Raw genomic sequence first — 19,402 nt, forward strand, 5'->3', positions numbered from 1 at the left:
CGCTCGGGAGGGGCTCACGGACCACCCTTCAGGGAGCCCCTCGCTGAGTGGGGTGCACTGTGGGGAGTCCGGGGGTTCCCCGGTGGGCAGAGGGCCCGTTACTTCCCGGCCTTCCCCTGGCAGAGACAAATCACAGTCAAGTTTGCAGACTGCAGCATTTTGTTCGGACACCAGAAGTTTTGCTGCAGCGAGGAAGCCGGGCGGCTACAGTGGAAGCAGCTTTGAGCGTGTAGGGCCGGCCAGGACTTCCGTGGACACAGGCAAGTAGCCGGGCGAGGGTTTGCCCGTCTCAGAGGGCAGTTCGGGGCGGGGGGTCTGTTTTGTGTTGGGTCAAGCGTCGTGAGCCGGGGACTCGAGTGGCTGCCGGGGTCGCTGCCTGGGTGGGGATTTCACATCTCAGTAGGTCAAGAGGGAGTTCAGACAGGAAGTCGGGCTTGGGGTTTGGGGCTCTGGGGGTCCCGGGCTTTCTCCCCTGTTTTCTCTCTGCTTATGTCTTGAACTGCCCAGCACTCTGGTGGCCCCGGTTATGACAGCCCCCGGCGTTTCCTCCTCACTCATGTGCTGTGGCTCATCTGAGGTCAGGCCCTGCGTGTGCCCTTGTCCCTGCCCCAGCCGGCCACAGCTCCTCAACGGTGGAAGGACCGGAGCCGCCCCGGGATGACATGCTCCTGCAGGGTCTGGGGGTTTGGTGGCTGCTGGAGGCCTTTGGGGGAGACCATCTGCTGCAGGTAGAGGAAAGAAAAGGAACACGAGGGAGAGGGCAGCTGCAGGGAGGAGGGTTGTGCCCCCTGCCCATCCCTGCGGGTCACCCCCAGGTCCCCACTCCAAGGGGTTCTCCAACACAGAGCTCCCCACCAGCAGGGAAGGCGTAGGTGGCAACACCAGCCCCCAATAAGCTGCATGTCCTCTCTGACTTGTGATGCCCCCCCAAACCTGCAGACACCTGGCTCCCCCCCCGCCGAACCACCAAGCCCCAGGTGTGCATGCGTCCAAGAGGTGGAACTGTGACAAAGTCCCTGTCTGCTCTAGCCTGAGAGCTCAGAATGCATTTCTTCAAAAGGCAATTCCTCCGTCCGGGTCCCGGAGACGGAGGGGTTTGGGGTTTGCTCCCTTTGGAAGGTCCCCGGCTGCCCTGGCTCTGACGGGCCCACCGGCTCACCAGCCTTGCACACCTCTGCCTACGGGGCTGTCAGCGCCGGCCCTTTCGGAGCTGTCCCCGGCGAGGATGGGGAGGGACGAGGAGCTCACTGGCCGCACAGGGAGGGCCCGAGACCCCCTGAGGCCGCCCTTCAGCACCTCCCTGAGAAACAGCTTGTGGTAAAATGCACCCCAGCTCTCACAGGGGCTCTGTCACTGGGCTTGGTGGGTACTTCCGGGGGGGTTGGGAGGGGGCTCCGTCCAGTGGGGGAGGTGGGCCCCTGCCCCCGGCCCTGCCTTCTCTTGCTGAGACGCCCTTGGCTGTGGTGGTCTCGGGGGTGGGCAGCTGCCGCCATCAGGGAGCACGTGCACAGGTGGACAGTCGGGGCTCTCCTTGCTGCGTCCACCAGGACGGGGTGAGGGAGAGGCTGCTGGGGGTAAAGGGAGGTGATGGGGGCAGAACTAGGGCTGGAGCCCACCCCCTGCCACCCCCAGGCACCCAGTGCTCCGTCATCACTGCTGTAGGTGGACCTGGGGCTGAGGGGTGGGCCTGCCTTGGGGGTCACTGGAGAGGGCAGAGCTGGTGGCTGGGGGTGAGCTCCCTGGGGACAGGCAGCCGAGCTGGAGCCTGGGTGCTGGTGGTGGGAGCTCCAGGGGAGGCAGGCTGCCCTGAGGGGCTGGGGTCCCCCACCTCCTGCACCTGCTCCCCCCTGAGTTCCCTCACTTCCTGGGGTGGCCTCCTGCTGACCCCTGGGCTGGGACCAGCGTCCGGCTGCAGGGCCCTGGGACCTCCCAGCAGGGAAGGCCCTGGCCTGGATCCATGGAGCACGGCCTCTGGCTCCCCCTGGATGCCCCAAGCCGGGGGTGGAGGAGAGGGTTTGGGCCACGGGGCTCGGGCTCTGATGGGTGCCGATACCTCTGGCTGCGGAGGCCGCCAGGCATGTAACAGCCGGGCCCGCCCACCGAGTTGATTAGAATTTTTATACAATTTTTTTATAAGAGTAATAACAGCTCTTCTGAGAGAGCCCCAGGCTTGGGGGTTTAAAGATCTCGGGGAGTGGGGAGTCTGAGGAGCCGTCGGCACCTGACGCTGCTGCCCCCCAGGGGCCCCCGTTCGCGCCTGTGCCATGGCTGCTCGCCCCCCGAGTGACCCCCGGCGCCCACCCCGGGGCCTCCCCGCCCAGGTGGAGCTGGTGACCCGGCCCGGCCTCCGCTGGGGGTCCCAGGTCTCGCCCCGATGCCGGGGAGGGCGCAGGCGGGCGGCGGCCACCAGGTGGCGACAGAGGACTGGCGGGGGGCGGGAAGCCCGGGCATCCAGCGGGTGGACGTCCCCCTCCGCCCCGACCTCTTGCTCGCGTCCCAGCAGCCTCACCTGGGCGGGACCCAGTCACAGGGCACCCTTAGGCCCCCGGCACCCCACGGGTGTGCCTTGCTGCTGAACTGACCAGGGTGGGGGGATCCTCCTATGGGAGCCGTCCTAAGGGACAGGGAGACGAGTGAGAGCCCCAGGGCCACTCTCTGGGGCCACTCTGGGGACAGGCTGGGGCTCAGGCAGGCCCTGCTGGGGACTGGGAGCCTCAGTTTCCCCGCAGTGCAGGAGGACGGGGCCGTCCAGGACACTGCCGTTGGACAGCAGCCGGGCAGCCCGCCCCTGGGCCTCGCTCCTGGCCTGGGCCTCACAGGGCGGCACCTTCCCCTTGGCCCCCTCCTGCTGTCATGGACCCCCTCCCCTCTGGGATGGTCTGGCCCTGGAGGGAGACCCTCCCCTCTGGCTCCCAGGGAGGCACAGGATCGAGTCCCCTCCTGGAGGAGTGAGGCTCTCCCACGGGGCTGCAGCCTCGGGGTCTCCACCCAGCACCCCTGTGGGGCCAGACTCTGTGACCACCAGGCCCAGGCTGCTGCGGCCATCCTCGGTCTGGCCAATCCTCTGTGTCCAGGGAGCCCAGGGGAGCCAGGACCCAGGCCTGATATGGGTGGGGTGGATGGGCGGGTGGTGTTCGCCTTCCCTTGTGCTCTGCCAAGGCTGGGGAGAGGCTGCAGGTGGGGACAGGGTGACGTGTGCTCGGATAGCCCAGTTCTGGGCCCACCCCTGGGCGGTGGGGATGGCTTCGGTGCCCGAGACCCCCAGGCCAGCATCTATCCCCAGCTGTGTGACTGGAGCAAGTCACACCTCTCTGAGCTTCTGCCAGTGACATTTCACTGAGCCTCACATGGAGATCTGAGCTTGGCCCACACTGAGCCCTGATCCCAGCTCATATAGAACTCTAATCTCAGCCACACGAAGCCTTGAATTTAGTCCACACTGAGCTTGATTTTAGCCCACAATGAGCCTGGATCCCAGCACACAGCCTGAATCCCAGTGCATACTGAGCCTGGATCCCACATACTGAGCCTGGATCCTAGTGCACAGCCTGGATCCCAGCCCACACTGAGCCTGGATCCCAGCACACAGCCTGGATCCCAGTGCACACTGAGCCTGGATCCCACATACTGAGCCTGGATCCTAGTGCACAGCCTGGATCCCAGCCCACACTGAGCCTGGATCCCAGCACACAGCCTGGATCCCAGTGCACACTGAGCCTGGATCCCACATACTGAGCCTGGATCCCAGTGCAAGCCTGGATCCCAGCCTACACTGAGCCTGGATCCCAGCACACAGCCTGGATCTCAGTGCATACTGAGTCCTGAACCCAGCACACACTGAGCCCTGATCCCAGTGCACACTGGGCCCTGATCCTGGCCCACACAGGGTCTAGACTTTGATCCCAGCAGGGCTTTGGCAGTCTGTGTGGAATGGATGAGGGAGCATCAGAGCCGTGGAGCTGAGAGAAGACCTGGGAGGTAGACCTTCTGTCTGCTATAGGGTGGGGGTGGTCCTGGAAAATGTCCTTAGGAAGCATTTGATTCCCCGCCCCCTCCTTCTGGGGAATCTGGGGCCCATACCTTGCAACATGGGTGGTGCAGAAGTGGCAGTTCCTCAGGGACTTCGTGTCCTTTTCTTTGCTCCGGGCCTGAATCCCACCATTAGCCCATCCTTCCTGGGGAAGAGCCTCAGGTGCTGTTAAGGAGAAAAGCCCCGAGGGAGGAAAATGCTGAACTTCAGTTGGAACCAGAGGAGGGGCTCTTTGTTGGCGGGTGCCAGTTGAGTGGGTTTGGGGCTGCAGGGGTGGGCTTCAGCCCATGGAGCCAAGCCTGGACTGGGACCCCGATTAGGAGAAGAGCCCGGGGTGGGGGCCTTCTCGCAGCCTGAGCCCGGGGCAGCCCACCTCCAACTCTGCAAACTTTCCCCTGGGCCGCCGCCACGCACCTGGCCGTCCTGATTCATTTTCTCGGCATCCCACCCGAGAGCCTCGTCACTGTGTTGACTGAGCACAAGGGTGGCGGAGCTGTGAAAAATCACCTGCCACCAGGGCTACTTAAATCCCGGGGGTGATTTATGAGTGTGGACAGTTTTAAGGCCACTGCCGAACGGCACTTAGCCAGACTGCTGAGCTGACAGTTTCCAAAGTGAGCGCCAAGGTGCGTGTCGGCCCTGTGTGCCCCCGGAGCACCTCCATCCCCTCCCATGACCCCTCCAGCCCCTGAGCACCCTGCACCTCCCCCAGGAGACAATTACGGGGGTCTTTGGTCTTTGGCGGGTCCTTGCCGGGAAAGCCGAGGGGTCCTCTGGGCTCTGCGGACCCTCCCAGAGTTGCCGGGGGTGGGGTGGGCAGCCTGGGGGTCAGAGCCATGCCTGAGGAGGGGCAGCCAGGCAGCACACATCATGCTGGACCCCGTAGACCCTGGCCGGGTGGGAGTGGGGGGCTGTCTCCTTCTCCCGGGACCAGGAAGCACTGGCGGCTCAGAGAAGCTGAGGGTGAACTTTACGGGATGGTCGCTGGGTGCAGGACTCTGCCAGGACACGGGGGGGACAGGTGCTGGATGGGAGGGCATTGGACGTCCTGGGCCCGGCACTGGGGGCTAACCAGGGCTGTGTGCTCCCAGGGCAGCCCAGGTCCAAAGGAGGCCACCCGAGCCCACAGGAAGGGGTGCAGGAGGCAGGAAGAGGGGCTGGAGACTACCCCGTCTGAAGGGGAGCAGTGGTCAGCTCTTCCAGGGGTGCTGGGGGCACAGCCTGGAGCATGCGGATCAGCTTTCCAGCTTTCCAAGCAGCTGGACACTGGACTCTGAGGTGGAATCCTCCGGCAGCAGGAGAGCTGCCCCTGGTGGAAGCACCAAGAGCCCACCGTGGGCAAGGCCTTGCCTTGGGGCTGGTGGGATTTGGCCCCATCTGGGGAGGGGGAGGCAGGTGTGGGTCCCAGGAGGCCACACAGGGGGTGCAGGGCTGGGCTAGGGTCCACTCATCACCTGGGCCTCGGCCAGGCCCTGGGGAGATTTTGGTCCAGCCGGCCACCAGCTGCCGGAACACCCTTGATGGCTGCCCTTCACCCTCTGGGGCTCAGCACCCCAATTTGTGAAAAGAGGGGTGTGAGGAGGAGATTCCTGCCTGTCCACAGCTCCCCAGCTGGGCCCCCCAGAGGAGACACAAGAGAGGGCCATGGCTGTGGCTTCTGGGGGTCTGTGTTCCTGTGTGAGTATGTGCACGGGTGTTTACACACGCACAGACGGATACGCATACATGCATGTGTTTGCACATGTTCACCAGTGTGTACCTGGGCACACATGCTCAGTGTGCATGCAGGTGTGTTGTGTGTGCATGCACGTGCCTAGTGCATGTGTACATGTGTGTGTGCATGCACGTGCCCGATGCATTTGTGCGTGAGTGTGCACCTGTACCTATTGCACGGTGCGTGTGCACATGTGTGCCAGCAGAAGGTGACTCTCCACCTGCAGGCTGCGTGCATGAAGCCCGCTGGCTCTTGGGGCTGACTGAGCCCTGGCCCCTCCCGCAGCAGGTGGGGGGACGGGCAGGGTCCCCTCCCTGTGTTCAGGGCCATGTGTGTGGGGAGGCAGTGGATTGGCAGCAGCTGCCGTGTCCTTTTTGTTCCTCTTAATGTGGATTTAATTGGGCGTAACATTAGGTGAAAGACGTTTGGAAGTTGCTCTCTAGCCCTGTTGAAATCAAAGAGCCCACGGAACGGGCTGGGGTGGGCAGGGGACGGTCCCCCCGGAGAGGCTGCATGTGGGCAGGCGCATGCTCAGGAGGGACCAGGGAGGGGCGGCCTGGGTGCTGGACTGGGCGTCTGTCTCCTGGGGGTCAAGGGTGGCCACGTGTCCTAGTCTGCTCCACCGCCCCTCCCCGGCACCTGCTCCTGTGCCCTCCCAGGGAGGCTGGGGGCTGGGGGAGGAGGGAGGAGCCCTTCAGAGGCCTGGGGGTGGGGTGAGGGCTCCTTGGGGGTCTCAGCTCCCTGGGTAGAGGGGTGCCGGTGTTACCCAGGGGCCTGCGGGGACCCTGGAGGAGGCTGGCAGGGGGTCTTGGGGGTCCACGGAGCCAAGGCAGCCTGAGACCTGCTGAAAGGAAGGCAGCTCGCTGGCCGGGACCCCCTGGGGGCAGAGGGAGGCTCTGTCAGGCAGGGGGGCCCAGAGCGTGGGTGTCACTGGGTCGGGGCAGAGGTCAGGGAGCAGCTGAGAGACTGCTGGGGTGGGGGGGAGGCCCGATGGACAGGGAAGCCCAGAGGGTGGAGGACAGCGTTGTGCGGGGGCTGCCTGTACCCCAGAAGGCCCTGCGGCCCCGGGCTGGGCCCCCAGGTGGGCCTGCAGGGGGTGTGGCACCTGTGGGAGGGGAGGGGTCCCGAGGCAGCGCCCCTGGGTGCGCTCACCACGTGGCCCAGAAAGGAGGCGCGGGTCACGGGGGCAAACCCACCGCTGGTGAATATTTAAAAGCCCCTAACAGAAGCGCATGCATAATTAACCAGGCGTGGTTGCGGAGCCACATAATTTGTCTCCTTAAAGGGGGCTTGGTAATTTGTTAAGCTGTTTTGAAATCTGCAGTCTAGCTGAGGGCGCCGCTCTGATTTCTGAATTAATTTGTGTGATTCAGAAAGTGCGAGCCGGTGCCCCTGCCCCCCATTTCAGCTTCACTCTCTCGTGGGTGGATCCACTCGATCCTTTGCGGGGACCCCGATCCGGCACCCAGAGGCATCTGCTCATGAGGGGGCTGCTCTGGACACGGCTGGTTCCCCCGAAGCTGATCCTGTCCATACTGTGGAGGCACCATCATGTTCCGGGGACCTCCTCTTGTCCTGGGGACCCCTCTTGTCCCAGGGGGCCCGGCGGTGTGGGTGGAGCTCACTGACCCTTGGCAGCTCCTGGGCCCGGCAGCGAGGCTCCGGGGCCGACTGTGACATGGGAATCCCAGGGGTGACCGGGGAGGACCCAGCCCACGCCCAGCCTTGGAGCCCGACCCCTGGCCTGGCTCCGGGTGGTGGCGTCAGTGCCTCTGCCACCTCGTGGAGGACCCTGGGGTCCCGGGAGCCCCAGCAGGTGCTGCGCCATGCAGCCATCCTCCAGGACCGGGGTGTTGGTGGGGCCTGGTGGGCACGTCCATGCCTGGAGGAAGGGTCCCTTCCGGCAAGCACCAGGCACTGGCCCTGCATGGTGGGGGCGTCCATGTCAACACCAGGAAGCCGGCCGTCTCCAGGGCCGGCGCCAAGACCCTGCCGGGACCTCCCCACCCCTCCCCACATCGGCCCCACCTGAGAGGGACTTGTGCCACCTCCGACCCACATCCCCACGGGGCCTGACGTCTCTGTGAGCGTTTGGGGCCTCACCTTGTGTGGTGGCTTCTGGACGCGAAGCCCAGAGAGGGGAGAGCCCCGCCCCTTGGGGGTCTGGGCAGGCCCTACAGGCTGTGGTGGGGGGTCTCCAGCCAAGCGTGCCCACCTTCCCTGTGGGCAACCCCGGCAGCCTGGGATGGCCGACTCCTGGGGAAGGAGAGGGCCATGGGCTCCGTCCGCTGAGCCTCCCTGGCTGCGTCCCGAACAGTGGTGAGGGGCTCGGTGGGGGAGGAGTGTGGGGGCCCTGGCACATGCTGCCCCTCCCCCATGCCCTGCACCCCTAAGGGGTCTGAGAGCATCTTGGGACACAGCCCCTTCCCCTCCTAACCTGGGTGTCCCCAAATCTTTAGAAGCAGGAGGTGCTTTTCTTTGGATTCAGAGACATCGGAGATGACGGGGGCCCCATCTTGCTTCCAGGTGTGTGTGGGAGGAGGGTCCCTGCAGCCTGGGAGCCTGTGGGTAATATTTCCCAAGACTGCAGCTCTGGAAGGTTTGGGACAGCCTGGGGAGGGTCACGTTAGAGGGGTGTCCTTTGTGGGATGAGGGGCCAACAGGGTTGGGGACAGCCTCCCACATCCCTCCCTGGGCTGGGGAGAGGGCGGGCAGATGTCCTGTGTGGGATGAGTGGCCCCGGGGGCCTCCTCGTCCATCCCCTTCTCTGGGCTCCCTGCAGCCCTGCGGGGCCTCCTCGTCTGTCCCCTACCTGCTTGGCCCCAGATGCCTGGCCCCCCAGGGCCCTCTGACTGGGGTTTGCTTGGGGCTGCCCTTGCCAGCTGGAGCAGGGAGTCCTTGCTGGGAAACGCCTCCTGGCCTCTGCCCTCAGCCCCCCCAGGGCAGGATTCGGGGGGCTGCCGATGGGCAACAACCACGTCCAAGGCTGGACAGGCAGCTCAGGCGCCCTGGGTGAGGGGAGCCAGTGCTCTCCAGGGGTGCGGGATACAAGGGGGAGTGCAGGGTCAGGGAACGTCCTCAAAGCCGGCTGGCTGCCCCCCAGCTCCCCCCTCCCCCAGGCTGCTGGAGCCTTCAGCTTTGAAGACAGGGCCCCCAACAGCCCCCTTCCCACTGTGCGCGCCTATTTGAAGCTCGTGGTTTCCAAGCGAGCCCGGCAGCCCTGGGAGGCTCAGGCCTCTGCTGATGCTGGGAGGAAGCCTGGGAGCCCTTGAGGGCAGCCGAGCTGCTGTCCCCAGTCCCCTGCCATCCCCGGGAGCCTCCGTCCAGCTGTGCCGGGCTGGCCTGGCCTGGCCAGGATGCAGCTGCACTTCCAGGGAGGGGCTTAAGGCAAACAGCAGGTGCTCAATCAGCGTTTGCTCCCGAGGGAAAGTGCCTGGAGGCACTCCTCCCCAGGCTCCATGGGCCTTGCCTTTCCTGAGGTGCTCTCATCCCCTCCTCCCTGTCCCAGTGGGGAAACTGAGGCTCTCAGGGGCAGACGGTTGGGGGTGCCGGGCTCCGCCTGCTCCGTGCTCACACTGGGGCTCTCGTCAGTCTGACTCGGGCCCCTGTCCCCGCCCGACGCCTCCCTGGGGCAGCGGCCCCCAGCAGGCTCTGTGCAGACCCCCAGCCAGGCCACCTCGCCTCCAGCCCCTCTCCGCTCAGCCTGCCGGGGGCCACCAGCAGCTCTCTGGCCACGGCTCGGTGCGTCCTGAAATTCTTTCCATTGAAAATAAATGCCCCATTTTATCCACCTGAAATGGCTCTGCTCTCTGATTGTCTTCTCCGTGGTGGCGTGCACGGAGAACTATAAAATCATAATACAACTATTAATCCTCTGTATCCGCTTGTACCTCATCTTTATTAAAAATAACTGGGGTCCAGCTGCCCTGAAAGCTGCAGCAGGGCCGAGAAGTCTCGGGCGGGTGATTAGGGGAGTTGGACCGCTGGAAACGGGCCGGCCTGGGGACGCCTCAGCTGGCCTGATGGGCGCTGGCCGGCCCCTGCCCCGCGGCGGCCCCGGTGGGTGCTTGCGCCTCGGCCCCCACTCCCCCTGCCTGCTGTGGGGACCACGCCCAAGGGCTCGGGGGTCTGTGTGAGGCAGCCCCGGGCTCTGTTCCCTCCGGTGCCCGGGGTGGGCAGCACGTGTCCGCGTGTCCCCCCGTGTGTCCCTCTAAAAGGACAGGGAATTGCTGCCAAAGCACAGGGGCCAGGACGGGGCTCCCCGCGCCCACCGCCGGCTTCCGGTCCTCACCTGCAGCTCTTCTACCTGGCTCCACTCCTCCACACCTGGACGACGTGGGCAAAGGTCCGGCCTCTAGACAATATGGACTCGATGAAGATTAACCACATTGCACCCAAGAGCTGAGCACGGCCTCTGCACACCTCGAGCAGGCGGCTGCCGTTCTACCCCAGCGGCGCAGCTCTGTTTGCTCCGAGCGCCTCCCTCAGAGGCGGCGGTTCTGGCTGGGCGCTCGGCCAGGCTCTGGTCTGAGGTTTCGGCAGGTCCCGGGGTGTCCGGGGGCCCGCGTGTCTGCTGGGTGCTTGGGGTCACCAGTGGCCGGGGTGTGCTCGGCCCAGGTCTGTCGGTTCCCTGAGGAAATGCCAGTGTTGGGTGCTCCAGCTCCCCTTCCTTCCTTCCTGGTTTATCCGCTGGCGACGTCCTCAGGGATGAAGTTACAGAGAGAAAGCCCCGGCGCCCCTGCGAGCCAAAACACCTGAGCCTACCTCCACCTTGAACGCCCTCTTGACTTTCCTCTTTTTTTTTTTTTTGAAATTTGAGCTCCCCACCAAGGAGGCCAATCGGCCTTGGTTCACGACGCCTGACCATCACGGAAAAAGCCCACCCGTCCACTCTGGGGTGGACAAACTGCCGACCAGCAGGAACTAACTTCCCTTTGATGTCTGCGAAAATTGTTTGCCATCCCTAAAAGCCCAAAGCTACTTCTGTTTTTCTAAGTGTTCTGGCTCCTTTGCTGCAGCAGAACTTTGGTGTCCTGAATAAAATGCTGTGATCTGCAAACTTGACTCTGATTTGTCTTTCAACAACAGTGCTGCCCCCCGTCAGCCACCCACTCACGCCGGGCAGGTGGGGTCGGAGCTCGTGGGGCAGGGGGCTGAGAGCTCACTCAGGGCAGGTGTGGTGACAGCTGGGTCCTTCCCGTTATCCTCCAGCGCTCTAACATCCCCCAAAGGAGGCCCCGGAGGGTTTTCTTGGGGCTGAGGTGGACGGGGTTACGGCATCCAAGGCGTTAGACCTTGTATTTCCATCCTTACCATGTTCCCATTGTCCCGTCTTTGGCCAGTGGGCGCCTCTTCCAAGTGTCTCCTGGTTCTTCCTGACCTGACCCTGCAGCCCGATGGTGTCCTCACCATCTGGCGTGACCAGATCCAGACATGGAGTCAACCATTTTCCAAGGCCCGGGTGGAGACCCCAGCCTGGGAGCTGGGCTTGGTTGTTGTGTCTAGTTCCTGGTGGAGGAGCTGAGAAATCTGCCCCTCGTCGGGTGCACTGCACGGTGAGCCGCACGGACGCCCCCAGTTCAAAGCCAGCACTCGAGGTCTTGATTTGACGGCACTGACGCCCTGAGGCCCTGCTCCCAGGGACAGCGGACTTCATTTTACACCACCGCACGCACGTGGCATATCGCGTAACCCCCAGCCCAGCCTCCTCACCCTCAGATTACTTGGGGTTGCTGTGGGACCTGATCCCCCAGGCGTGGGGTCAAATGAGTTTGGACGTAACCGTACGGCTTGTTTCTGCCTGATTAGGCCGCAGGTGGAGTGCGGCTGGGTTCACCTGTTTCATTTTGCTTTTTGGTTTTGGGGGTTGCTTGTGAATGTTTGATTTGCTTCTGTAACTGTGTGAAATTCTCACCTGGCTCCAAAGTCAAACCTTCGAAACAAAGGATGTTGAGGAAGCCCTGACCTGTTCGTCACTCCCTTTAAGACATTCAAAACACATTTCGTTTTAACCCAAGGATAAGCAGCCACCTTTTATCCTCCCTCTCCCTTTTTAGATGATGGCAGCTGTCCCCTTCCTGCCCAGCAGGACGCACTCTGAGGTGGGGGACACCTCGCCCTTGCCCGACGGGTGGAGCTCGTCGTGGGTGCAGGCAGCTGTCCCCAGCAGTTCTCGCCCGTCGGACATGAGGGCGGTCTCCAGCCTCTGTGTTATGAGGGTCCTGCAGGGAGAAGGCTGCGCTCCTGCCTGTGCCACCGGAGGGACCCCCAAGGAGGGACGGCAGGCAGGGGGCGGGCGCCTGTGGACTGTGCTGGCTGCTGGGAACTTCCCGGCCGGAATGATGCATCTGTCCCGGAGGGAGGGGGTGACAAGCAGAGCAGGGGCCCTAGCCCTGGGGTGGATGGCAGGAGCCTGGGCAGAGCCCTGGGTGTTGGCAGGCAGGTGTGGCCGGGCTCTGAGCCCCCATCATCATCTTCAGGAGGACAGAGAAGGGGCCTTTTCCTGCCCCCTGTGTGGCCCACCCAGCCCTGCTTTCCTCGCACTGAGGGATGAGACGTCAGGAGAGGGGCAAGGGGTTGAGAGCAGACCACCACTCTCTCCGCTGACCCCAGACCACAAAGGGGCCTTAGTGACCCTCTGCTGCATAACAAATCACCCCCAGGCCACGTGGAGCCGCAGGCACTCGGCAGCTCTCAGCTTCCCCGGGTCAGGAACCCCGATTGGATTAGCCGGGGCCTCTGGGGCTGCACTCGAGGCACCGGCCAGCCCTGCTGTCACCTCAGGGCTCGACTGGGGCAGCAGCCATGTCTGCAGTCTCATGGCTGTTGGCTGGGGGCCTCAGGTCCTTACCCAGGTGAGGGCTCCCAGAGAGGCTACAGGATGGGGCCACGGCCTATTATAACCAACCTGGAAGCCACAGTCACTCACCCGGCATGGTGAGTCCCATGCTCGAGGAGGACATTGTACAGGATTGGGACTACCTGGGGGCACGGTCAGCAGATCCCCTTAGAGACCACCCACCCCCGGGGGCTCCTGCTACTGAGCCACGTCCTGCCGGCTCCGGCCACGGTCTGGGGGTGCCGGGCACTGATGGCAGTGGTGGCCTCACAACGGGGTGCACGGCTCATCTGCACTTGCCTGGAGAGGCTAAGGTGGGGGGCCCCTGTCTGCGGAGGTCTGACCACCAGCTCCTGCCAGGACTCCCTGGACAAGTGCGTCTCGGTTGTGAAAGGTGACGCAGCTTCCTCCCGGCTCTCTGGGACTCTCGCCCTTGGAACCCAGCTGCCACGCTGTGATGAAGCCCAGGCCCCATGGGGGGGGCCCCGTGGGTGCCCCCGCTGACAGCAGCGTCCCCACCGCCACTTGGTGAGGCAGCCCCCGCGATGCCCTGGCCTCCGCTGCCGGCACAGGAGCCCCCGAGTGGGACGGTCCAGCTGAGCCAGCCCACGTGGCCCTGGGGTGATTTCAGTAGCGGTGGTTGACTTACGTCGCCCGCCAGGGGTGGGTGCCATGCAGCAATAGACAACTGGGGCAGACCCCTCACCTCATCCGGCACCCATGTCCCATAGCCAGAGATGTGTCCTCTGTGTCGAGATGCTTCCTCCGAGCTGGGGCACTTCCTCCGTGACAGGTGCCAGGCCGGGGGAGACGGGCATGGTTTAAGGAGCCGCCGACCGTGACGCCCGTGTGCCTGCAGCCGGTGCCTGGGGGTGAACGAGTGCCTCTGAAGCTCTGTGCCCTGGGCTCCCGCTCGCCCCAGCCCTGCCTTGTCCTGCCCCATGGCTGGGTCTCCTCCCCGCACCTGGGTGCCACCTGGCTGCCCCCCAAGTCTCACCTGGTGACATCAGCCTCCAAACCCGGGTGCTTGTGCAGACCCACCAGCTCACCACCCAGGCCCAGCTGCACCACCCGAGTCTCACTAGAGACGGGCCACAGAGCCCACCTGGTGGCAGTTGTGCGGGTGGAGTGAGAGAGCTCAGGTTCAGCCAAGGGAAGTGAAGCAGCCTGGGTGGGTGGGGGGTGAGCAAGACGCTCCGTTTCCTGCTCTCCTTCCTCAAGTGACCTGGGGGCCCCTTCCTGACTCCCACCTCCTCTTCTGGGCTCCGTCCCCACCTGCACCCCTCCTGCTGGCTCCCCTGTGGCCTCGGGCAGCTCCTGAGAGGGACACTTGGGCAGGAAGGCCTAGGGGGCACCTTCCCTGAGCCCTTCCCTGGAAGCACTGCCCCCAGGAGCCCCTAGGGCCCCCACAGCCCACGTCCGGCTCATTGAGGGCAGGAAACTGAGAGGGGCCTGCACCCCAGACCCAGGGACATAAAAACCCATTCCCCGTGGAAGGAGAGTCTTTAAACGACATTTCACTTTTATGAACAGTTTTATTACAAGGTAGATTTCCTACAGCCGATTCCATCAGCCGAACCCCCCAAAGGCTCCATGTGACTGTGTGCAGCCCCGACGGTCAGACCACGGCCTGATAACTGGAGGGGACGGACGATGGGCGAGACACGGACCTTGGGCTGCAGTCAGCAGGGGGTCGCAGCTAGCCAGGGGCACGGCCAGCGGGGGACATGGCCAGATGGGGGTCACAGCCGGGGTCATGGCCAGGCGTGGTGTGCTGTGTGCCCAGTGAGTCCCAGCCCCCACCCCCGACTTTGCCCAAGGGCGGCCCCCTCCCCACCCCACCCCCGGCAGCTCGGTCAGGCAGGGCGCCTCCTTTCCTTCTAGGAAAGGCCGTGGGACTCTGGCTGTTCAGTCAGGGGAGGGGGCCCGGGGGCAGGGCAGGGAGCTGTGCGTCATCACAGCTGCCTGAGGGGCCACTCCTCAGCAGTCCCTTGTTGTCGGGTTAACCCAGGGCAGGGCCTGGAGCCCCAGGGGCAGGAGATGAGTCCCCAGGGAGGAGGTGCTGGGGCTGGAGCAGACGGGTGTGGCTGGGAGCCCTGTTGCCCCGGGGTGGGCTGCAGGGCTGGGGAGCTGGGGGTCCTGGGGGCAGAGCCTGGAGGATGCTTTGGCTGGGGGGAAGGAAGCGAGCCTGCATTCAGGTCTGGGGTGAGCCAGGTGGGGGCGCCCCGTGCCGGCAGGACGTGATCGGTTGTGCGCCCTGGAGGGCAGGGGCCTGCAGCCTGCAGTTGGGATGGGGTGACCCGCAGACTCCTGCCGACCTGAGCATCTTGGCCTCTGGCCGGGCAGCCCTAAGGACCCCACAGTGTGGGGTGGTTCTCTGAACAGCCCTGTGTGCAAGCAGGGAAGGGGGCAGGGGCCCCTGTGGAGTCCACCAGGGAAAGGGGCAGCTTCCCGCCAGCCCTTCCACCTCTGAGGACTCATCTGTGCCAGGAGAGGGGTCCCCACTGGGGTTGCCCGGGATGCCATGGGATGCCTGCAAGAGGGGGTGCAGGGCCCCAGGAAGGGTGCTTGATCCTGGGGTGCTGTAGTTTTGCCCACACTGGGGCAAACCAGCTAGAGCCTGGGGGAGGCTCGGGGTGCGGCTCCCACCGGCGGCGGCTTCTCGGTAATTAAAACAGAGGCTGGGGATGCCAGGAAAGCTGGCTGATTAGTTTTTTTATTAAAATAATGATGCCTTCCAGGCAATCAGGGGGAGTTGCATAAAACTCAGCAGTTGTCCCTGCTTATTTATGGTAACATCATGCAGTGACTGTCTCATTACATCTGTAAATACCCAGGGTCGTGTCCTGGGTGGTGAAATATTGCCTTCCTGGATGGGGGGGAGTGGCCGGCCGACTCCCGGGAGACCATAAACCCTCCGGAAGTAATTACCATGTGCTTTAAACTGGCATGTGACGACCTCGTTGGGGGCCTGTACTTGGACCTCGGCCACGGCTCAGGCAGGGTGGGGGGCTGGCTGGAGATGGGGCCGGGGATCCGTGACCGCTGTGGGCCCCTCCGGGTTCTCGGCGGTGAGCAATGGGTGTAGGCGCGGCCAGGGTGGGATCCCAAGGATGGCCGCCCCGGGTGTGGGGGAGCCGGGCCGGGTGAGGGGCTGCACTCGGCCTCCATGCAGAGCCAGGCCCCCTTCCCCTGGAGCCTCTGCTGGCGGTAAGCAGGGCGCCGGGGTCCCCGTCTTTGTTTCCTGGGGCTGCCACAGATCGGGTGCCTGAAAGCAGACGCCTGTGGCCCCAGGGCTTTGGAGGCCGAGGTCCAACCCCAGACGTGGATGGGGCCACGTCCCTTCCCGTGGCTCCTGGCTCAGGGGATGGCTGGCGGCCCCAGGCCTTCCTTGGCGGCAGCCCCCCATCCCGCCTCTGCTGTTCCCAGCTCCCATGTCTCCCCTTCAGGACACCCAGGGCGTGTCCACCTGGACAAATCCCGTCTGCAATGACCCATTTTCAAAGGAAGCTACGGTTGGAGGCTCTGGAGTTAGGACTTAAGCATATTTTGGGGGGACACCATTCAACCCTGACAGATCCCTTTGGGGTCTCTATGTGCCTTGAGTCTTGCTGCAGCCCTCAGCTCTTGCCCCCATCTTCCTCCTTTCCCATGGGAGCCCCTGAGGGGTGGGGACAAGGCATCAGGGGAGTCCCTGGTGGGGTGGGGGCTGGGGTGGAAGTTTCCGGGGAGGATGACCCACTGTCCCTTCCAGTGTGGGCCCACCTGCCACCAGGCAGCTGGGGGGCCCAGGGGTAGCTGTGGCTGAGACACTGGATACCGGGCAAGGGCCAGTGGGCCACAGTCGGGGCAGCCCGTGCTGAGCCCTGGGTGGCCCCCCTGCCTCTGTGACCCGGCTGCCCGCGGGGAGCTCACCTGGATGCAAGTGTGGGCACAGCTGGCAGCGATTCCGAGAGGAGCCACTGCCCCTTCTTCCCCAAACCCCCTTGGAACCCGCTGTGGACCTCACTCCTCCAGGGCCAGCGGCGGTCACAGCCCGAGGCATGGGGGCCACTGAGGGGCAGGGCCAATGCAGAAGCAAAGGTCGGGATTCCCGGCTCGGGTCTGGCGCTGGGCGGTGCCCCTTGGCCCTGTCCTCTGGGCCGCCTGGCATTTCCAGCTCCCTCCCACCCCTCCCCACCCTGGCCTGCCTGGGGGCAGCAGTGGACACTAGCGGACTCGTCTGTGAGTGTCCCCAGGATGATCCAGGTGTGGCCCCACCTCACCTGCTGGTTTGTGGACCATGGCTGGGTGTGTCCTGCTTTGTGGCAGGTGGGTCAGAAGTGCCCACCCTGTCCCTGAAGCTCAGGGTCAGCTGTTCACAGCTCCCTGGGCCCAGCGTCACACCAGGGGCTGCATCTCGCGGTGAGGATGGGATGCTGAAGGGGGTCCCATGCGGGTCGTCTCCCAGGGGGGCAGCCCTGGGCAGCCTGCGTGGACTTTGCGGCCAGTGGGAGTGGCTGCCTGTGCCTCGTGCCCTCTCCAGGCAGAGAAGGCTCTCAATGGTGGCCCCTTCCCTCCAAATCCACAAAGATCCCTGGTCGGGGGCAGGGGTCAGCATTGCCTCCATGTCTGCTCGTAGGGTAGCAGCGGCCAGCCCTGCACCTGGGCCAGCTTGAGCAGCCAGGTGTATGGTCTCCTGGCCTCCAAGGTTGAGGCTTTCCGCGGGATCAGCTGCAGGCAGGTGGCGGCAGTCTCTGTCGCTGCCCCACTCTCGCTTCTGGCATCTCCTTCTGAGGCCTCCAGCATGTCCTGATGCAAACTGGCCGCCCCTTAACCCATCACAGCGTCCTCGAGGGCCCCGTTTACCATCGCAGTGGGGCTGGGACTGTGAACATGTCTTCAGTCTGGGGCATGGCTCAACCCCCCACCGCGGCCTTCCCTTGTGAGGGGCTGTCCCACAAGCCCAGATGGCGCTGGGGGCCCGAGCACCTGCAGGGTCTGCCTGGCTCCCTGGCCCCGGGCCACTCCCTGCCCTGTCCCGTGGGGTCACGGTTCACGTGCATGTGGCCAGATCGTGGGAAACAAGGGGCTTCCGCGGACTGACCTGGGGGTGGAGAGACGAGATGGGAGATACCGAGAGATTCGAGAGCTTCTGCTGCCCTGGCTTTCTCCCACAGCTCCCCGCCAGGCATCAGGGGCTTTTCTGATTGCCCCAGGGACCCCGGCTCCTCGTTTCACTTATGAAAACCCCCGTCAGTCCCTGAGCCGAGCTCTGTCCCGGCCATGCCGGGCGTTAGGTGCTGATTCCGTGAGAATAACTGCCGCGTATTCCCGGATCTGGGGAGGCTCTGGTCTCTATTTCCTTCAGGACCATGTGGGGACACTGGAGTTCGGCCAGGGGCTGTGGGTGTCTGCTTTCTTCCCCGTTGGGCCAGGGGTCAGGGTCCAGCAGGTGAATTCCACCAGATGCCTTCCAAACCAGCCCCCCAGGAACCTGGGAGAGACATGGGGTTGGGAGCCTCCAGGTCAACACCCCTCGCATCCCGGACCCCGTTCCTCCCTCTGGTTTGGAGGCCGCAGTGGCTTCCGGTGGCAGCCGTGACCCTGGTGTCTGCGAGCCGCTGGGGCTCCAGGCTCTGAAGCTGGCTTTGCAATGGGAACCTATGGATGGCCTCGGGGCGTGGCCTGGCCCCTGTGTCCCTGTCCCAGTGTCTTCCGGAGCAAAGGCCCGCTCTGATGTGTCCTGGCAAGTCCCTGGGTTCTTGGGGATCTGAGCCTGTGTGTTCTCTGCCTAATCCCCGGTTGTGGTGGCGGCTGCTAGCCCACATTGCCGAGTCGCCCCTGCCCTTGCGTCCTCCTCTGCCAGTGCCCAGCACCCCCAGCCCGGCTCCCACGGGGCATCAGCCGCTCCAAGAGAGGGGCAGAAGTCTGAGCCCTGCACGCAGTGGCAGCTCCATGTCCCTCCGCCCACCTTTGAGGTTTGGGGAACCCGCCCCATGCCCCAGCACATCCATGGCGGCTCACATCCCTCACCCTGCTTCTGGCACCCATGTCTGGGTTAATCCAGTTTCTTGTTTGCAGCAGACCAGGCAATTTAAGTGGAAAGCCGTTTGCTGGCCAGACGCCAAGTAGCGCAAGGGTCGGGGGCTTGGAGAACCCACCAGGGAAACAGGCAGGAGCCCAGCACGTCCACCGAGGAGCGGCCGGCCCCAGGCACCGCCAGGAGGGACACTCGCCGAGGCGGGTTCTTGACTCACTGCCGCCCCCAGACAGATGACGTCTGAGCTCCCCAGGCTCTCTTCTCCCTTCCACATGCTTCTCCCCAAGCTCAGCAGGTGGGGGCCAGGGACATGCAGATGACCCCCCAAATCCCCCCAGTGGGACGGATCTTACTGAGGTCTCCTTGCTCATTTTGTGTCGTGGCTCAAGAATCTTCTGTGCTTCCTTCTACCTGCTGAGTCAAGTCCACACCCCAGGCCGGCAGGCAGGGGTCTCCGCGGTCAGGGCCTAGCCTGCTCGTCCCTCCACCCCCAGGCAGGCTGGTCTCCCCAACTTTCCCAGATCACCCCCTTCCCACGAGGCTCCCACTGTAAGTGCAGGTCCTGCCCGGCCCCAAGAACAGGGGCAAATGGCAGTGCTTGTGGTTCCTTGTCCAGCCAGGACACGCGGGCACGTGGGAGCAAGAGGGGCTGCTTCTAGTAATGAAGCAGGGACTCCAGCATACCTCAGAGCTGTCGTGGGAGAGCTGGGATGGACGGTCACCCTCCCAGCCCATCCTCACAGCAGAGGAATTGAGCGTGCCAGCCCCGTTCCCAGGAGGAAGCTCTCCTGTCCCACC

General features: G+C 64.3%; 1 protein-coding gene across 1 annotated transcript; it reads right to left on the bottom strand.

Annotated features, from left to right (window-relative positions):
- Nucleotides 1–626: 626 nt before the first annotated feature.
- On the bottom strand, nucleotides 627–7,688 carry LOC119532568 (basic proline-rich protein-like). The gene is made up of 14 exons (XM_037835021.1): nucleotides 7,281–7,688; nucleotides 6,790–6,849; nucleotides 6,511–6,621; nucleotides 6,212–6,327; nucleotides 5,005–5,238; nucleotides 4,445–4,502; nucleotides 2,996–3,064; nucleotides 2,666–2,848; nucleotides 2,222–2,509; nucleotides 1,829–2,059; nucleotides 1,637–1,739; nucleotides 1,371–1,568; nucleotides 1,183–1,247; nucleotides 627–722 (listed from the first exon to the last, which is right to left on the bottom strand). The coding sequence occupies exons 1-14, from the start codon at nucleotides 7,686–7,688 to the stop codon at nucleotides 627–629; spliced, it is 2,220 nt and encodes a 739-aa protein (XP_037690949.1).
- Between the last annotated feature and the right edge of the window lie 11,714 nt (nucleotides 7,689–19,402).

This window comes from Choloepus didactylus, chromosome 4 (assembly GCF_015220235.1).
Source record: "Choloepus didactylus isolate mChoDid1 chromosome 4, mChoDid1.pri, whole genome shotgun sequence".
Lineage (NCBI taxonomy): Eukaryota > Metazoa > Chordata > Mammalia > Pilosa > Megalonychidae > Choloepus > Choloepus didactylus.

Excerpts from the sequence above, each read along its gene's own strand:
- LOC119532568 (XM_037835021.1), bottom strand. The coding sequence starts at position 7,688 with ATGGACGCCCCCACCATGCAGGGCCAGTGCCTGGTGCTTGCCGGAAGG. Across the intron at positions 6,850-7,280 it reads AACATGATGGTGCCTCCACA|GTGCCACACCCCCTGCAGGC; the intron begins GTATGGACAGGA and ends CCCCTCCCACAG. Across the intron at positions 1,248-1,370 it reads CCCTCCCAACCCCCCCGGAA|TGAGCTCCTCGTCCCTCCCC; the intron begins GTACCCACCAAG and ends CTGTGCGGCCAG.